This window comes from Pundamilia nyererei, unplaced genomic scaffold (genome assembly GCF_000239375.1).
Source record: "Pundamilia nyererei isolate P.nyererei 1_Seehausen unplaced genomic scaffold, PunNye1.0 scaffold00012, whole genome shotgun sequence".
In the NCBI taxonomy this organism is placed as follows: Eukaryota; Metazoa; Chordata; class Actinopteri; order Cichliformes; family Cichlidae; genus Pundamilia; species Pundamilia nyererei.
In genome coordinates this window covers 6,348,950-6,352,752 of record NW_005187413.1, presented here as the reverse complement: position 1 = coordinate 6,352,752, position 3,803 = coordinate 6,348,950, and the positions used below count along the sequence as shown (strand labels likewise).

The following is a 3,803-nucleotide window of genomic DNA, read 5'->3' as shown; positions in this document are numbered from 1 at the left end:
AATTGTTTTATTTAGTTTTAGTAGATTGACAACATTTTATTACGTGCATTTTAAGGGTGTTTTTATTTGTGCTCCCTGGCCTAGTAATAAACTGTTTCTGATCAGACCAGCTTCCTCTCTGTGCCCGTGGTATCTGACTCTCTTGCTCCCCCTTGTATTTTAAAGAATCTTTCTTTTTAGTGCGACCGATTTAGTGTCACCATGTGTTACATATGCTTACATCCATACTCTCAATCCCCTTTATTGTAACATGCAACTTCTGTCGGTGCTGCACTACTGGAAACTGAATTTCCCAGAGGAACCCACCCGAGGGATTAATAAAGTTTCATCTAATCTAATCTTTCAGAGTTGCTGAATCCTCGATTTGTCTTCTCAGAATCATGAGGGAAAAAAAACACATTGATGGCAATTCAGTACATCAGCGGTAGTCAGCTGACCACTGATAAGTAGTTTTCCTAAAGCTACACAACTTGTACTGTCTTAACAATGTGGAAATGCTGTTAGCTTCATAAAACTTTTTTCCCAAGATGAAAAAATTTCATCCTTTTTCCCCAAGATGATGGTTCACCATCATTCTCTTACCAGCTTGCTTATTTAAATACGGGTGGTTGCTTTTCTTTCTTTCTTTTTTTGACCAGGCAGTGTAAGACAGATTCAGCATAGATGCAGGAGAAAATTTAGAAAAACTTTTTCCAGCTGCCTACATTAATAGGCTTATCAATATTATTGCCACATTATTAAAAGTACATTTCAACACAGTTACAGTTGTGAATTCTATCAATCAGCAGAAATTGTGTCAGTGTTTGTGGCAATCTAATGTGAAAGTCAACTACAAGGCTCAAGTGCTTTTGTTTGAGGATTGTGGTGCTAAATAAGAGCCAACCAAACACTGGAATGATTTGAAACTGATTGCTGCTAGCAAGACAAAAATGTAGCGGGGAATAAAGTTACCTCGCTAGTCACTAGTCTACACGGTCTCTCAAAACTCGACCTGCCTCTGAACTCTGCTAGAAGTCTTCGGAATTAATGATCTTATCAGTATTTCCTTTACAAAACCTTGAGTTTAAAATAAAATAAAAACATCACATCTGAAAAATTTATAAAAATGTTATGGTTTTCAGACTTGCATCTCCATCTCAGCTCCACCTCTTCCCTTGTATTCGTTGGCAACAGGAGTAAGAGTAATGTCTGGGTTTAAAGGGCACTGCTCGGGCTGCTTTGCTTTTCTGTGCGTCAAGCTCTGCGGGATGCACAGCTGCCTGAGGTTCTGTGGAAAGACAATCAGTTCAGTCCATTTGCAATAAATCATAACTTTTCAAAATGTGCAGAAATGACCAAACACCTATTACAGCTTCCCCAGTGTCCCTCACTATTGATTAGATTACTGCTAATTTGTTTGTTCTACGGATTTTGAAAATGAACAAGTTTACAGTTTAACAGACAGGATGATGGCCGGGAGTCTTCTACTTGATCTGCTGACTGTTCCTCTAACACCAGAATGAACTCAGGACTTCTAATGGAAATGTTTTAATAACTATTAGATGGATTGTGATGGGATTTAGTACAGATATTAATGCCCCCACACAGGATGTAGGGGATAACTTTACTGAGCCCCTGATTTTTCATTATTCTTACATGTTTCCAGATGGATATCTTATCTGAACGACACTGGAGCATTTTTTTTTAACTCAGTGACCTTTCAGCCAGTCCAATCTAATGACGGCCTTTTGGCTTTTCTGGCAGCAAAAGCATATTAAAGTTTAAGGTAATCCATCAGGAAGTATTTTGTTGTCTGGTGCCCAGCTTTGCTAATGTTTTTGGCCTAAGATGAGTTGCTGAACTGTCTGTGTTAATAACTTGTGTCAGAGAGGCTGCAACTTTAAGGACACTGATGTGAAAAGCTTTTACTTTAAACTACAGAATTGTAAGGTTTAATGCTCTTGAATGTGTTGGGCTGTTAGTTAAAGAAAAGAACATTCTGATGTGTTGGCAGATTAAAAAGCTCATATAGTTTTAGATTTTTAAAATATTTTGTTCGGCACCAGTAACAAGAGGAGACATGCACACAGCACTGCTGAATCCAAGCATGGACACTGTTTTGATCCATCCGCCACACTACCTTATCCTGACTGCACTTGTCATGGTGGAAAAACATTTAACACTAAACTGAACTGAATTAGTAACAAGATCACCTGGGAGCTTAATGGTGTTTCGGTGGTGCTCCTGTTTTCTTTACTGAGTGCATACCTGCCAAATTGTCCCTTTCATTGTAGTAACTTTAAAGATGATCCACAGAGGAACTAGAAGAACACAGAACAGTCCAAGAAACCAGCCCAAAGCGTACGCCCAGGTCGGATAGACGTAGGTTTTGTTGAACTTGAGAGGCTTATATTTCACAATTGAAAAGACAAAAGTACCCTGAAAGAAACACAAACAACACAACAATGAAGTTTTGAAATTTTCAAAGAAATTCAGTTTTAGAAAAATCTTTATCATCACCAGGGAAAGTACAATGAGTATAGGTTGCTAAGTATAGGTTATCTACAGTTACTCTAAATGTATATGGATACTTTTGATTTGTGTTCTCTTCATCTGGGAATATTTTCTGTGGATTCATTGTTCCTTCATTGTCAGCAAATCTAAAATAAGTTATTAAAGAATTTGATTTTTGGTCAAGAAACATCTTGCTTGCAGATGCTGGTGTAGGCTCCCACTGTTGTAGGTCCTCTCGTGAAGCACTAAGCACTTTCCCTCCAAACCCTTGTTTTCCCTGCTGACATATTTATCTGGCACGATGCTCATTGAGATTTGTCTACAAGTCCTTTAGTTTCTGCTTTGCCTTGCTGGCTGTTCATAGTGTGATAATGTAGGGTCCTTGCATTATGCAATAAAATACATCTTGAGATGACTGTTTTTGTGAACTGTCTCTAAAAAATAATCCTGAAATAAATGAAAACAAACACACACAATAATTAATAATGAAATAAACTATAGTAGATTTTCTCTTTTTTCCCCCACTTTTCCTATCTCTCGCCACCATATTCGTATAACTGTCTCATACTAGTTTTAGTGTATCACCAGCAGGGTGCAGCCTGCACAGTTTATCACAGAGTCATATGCCACAATGACACTGGAAGGTTATGGACACTTTTTTTCTCTTCTTTATTCACTTGCATCTCTTGTTCATTCCTCACCTCAAACTATTTCCTGAACTAGAAGAGGAAGTTTTAGCTTTCAATTGTTGTTTGGTGCTTTATCACAAAAAGAGTCCACAAGTTTTCATGAATAAATTAGACTACTTGTGTTCTTAGGAACTCTGTTTCACTCACTAGACACACAGCAGGGGTAACGTAAAGCCAACAATGCTTCATTAGAGGCCAGGGACGATAACCTATCATGTCTTCAATGTTGTCATAAAGACGATCAGCACCTGAGCAAAACATGAGAAGTTAATAACAAGGTTAGAATTATCACTATAAATTTTACCAGGACTGATAAAATAATAATAAAATCATAAGAGTTATTAATGAATAGAATCATAAAATGCTTTCTACAAAGTCAACCAAAACAGTGAAAGTCATTCCTAAACAGTGTTGGACAAGTTACTTTAAAAGAGTAATTAATTATAGTTACTAGCTACTTCTTCAAAAAAACTAACTGAGTTAGTAACTGAGTTACAATATTCTAAAAGTAATTAATTACTTGAAAGTAACTATTGTGTTACTTTAAAAAATGTTTAACCCTCTGGGGTCCAGGGTATAATTGGCCATTTTTAACTACTTTTGATTTTCCCTCCACATTTT

General features: G+C 37.0%; 1 protein-coding gene across 1 annotated transcript in view; it reads right to left on the bottom strand.

Moving 5' to 3' along the window:
* Positions 1 to 73: 73 nt before the first annotated feature.
* The window catches only part of LOC102201782 (sodium- and chloride-dependent GABA transporter 2-like), a gene marked incomplete at its 5' end in the record, with an annotated part of 11,973 nt that continues 8,243 nt past the window's right edge, over positions 74 to 3,803 (bottom strand). The window contains 3 exons of the mRNA XM_005724759.1: positions 74 to 1,267; positions 2,248 to 2,418; positions 3,330 to 3,430. Coding sequence (XP_005724816.1) covers positions 1,118 to 1,267; positions 2,248 to 2,418; positions 3,330 to 3,430 — 422 coding nt within the window. The remainder of the gene's footprint in view (positions 1,268 to 2,247; positions 2,419 to 3,329; positions 3,431 to 3,803) is intronic.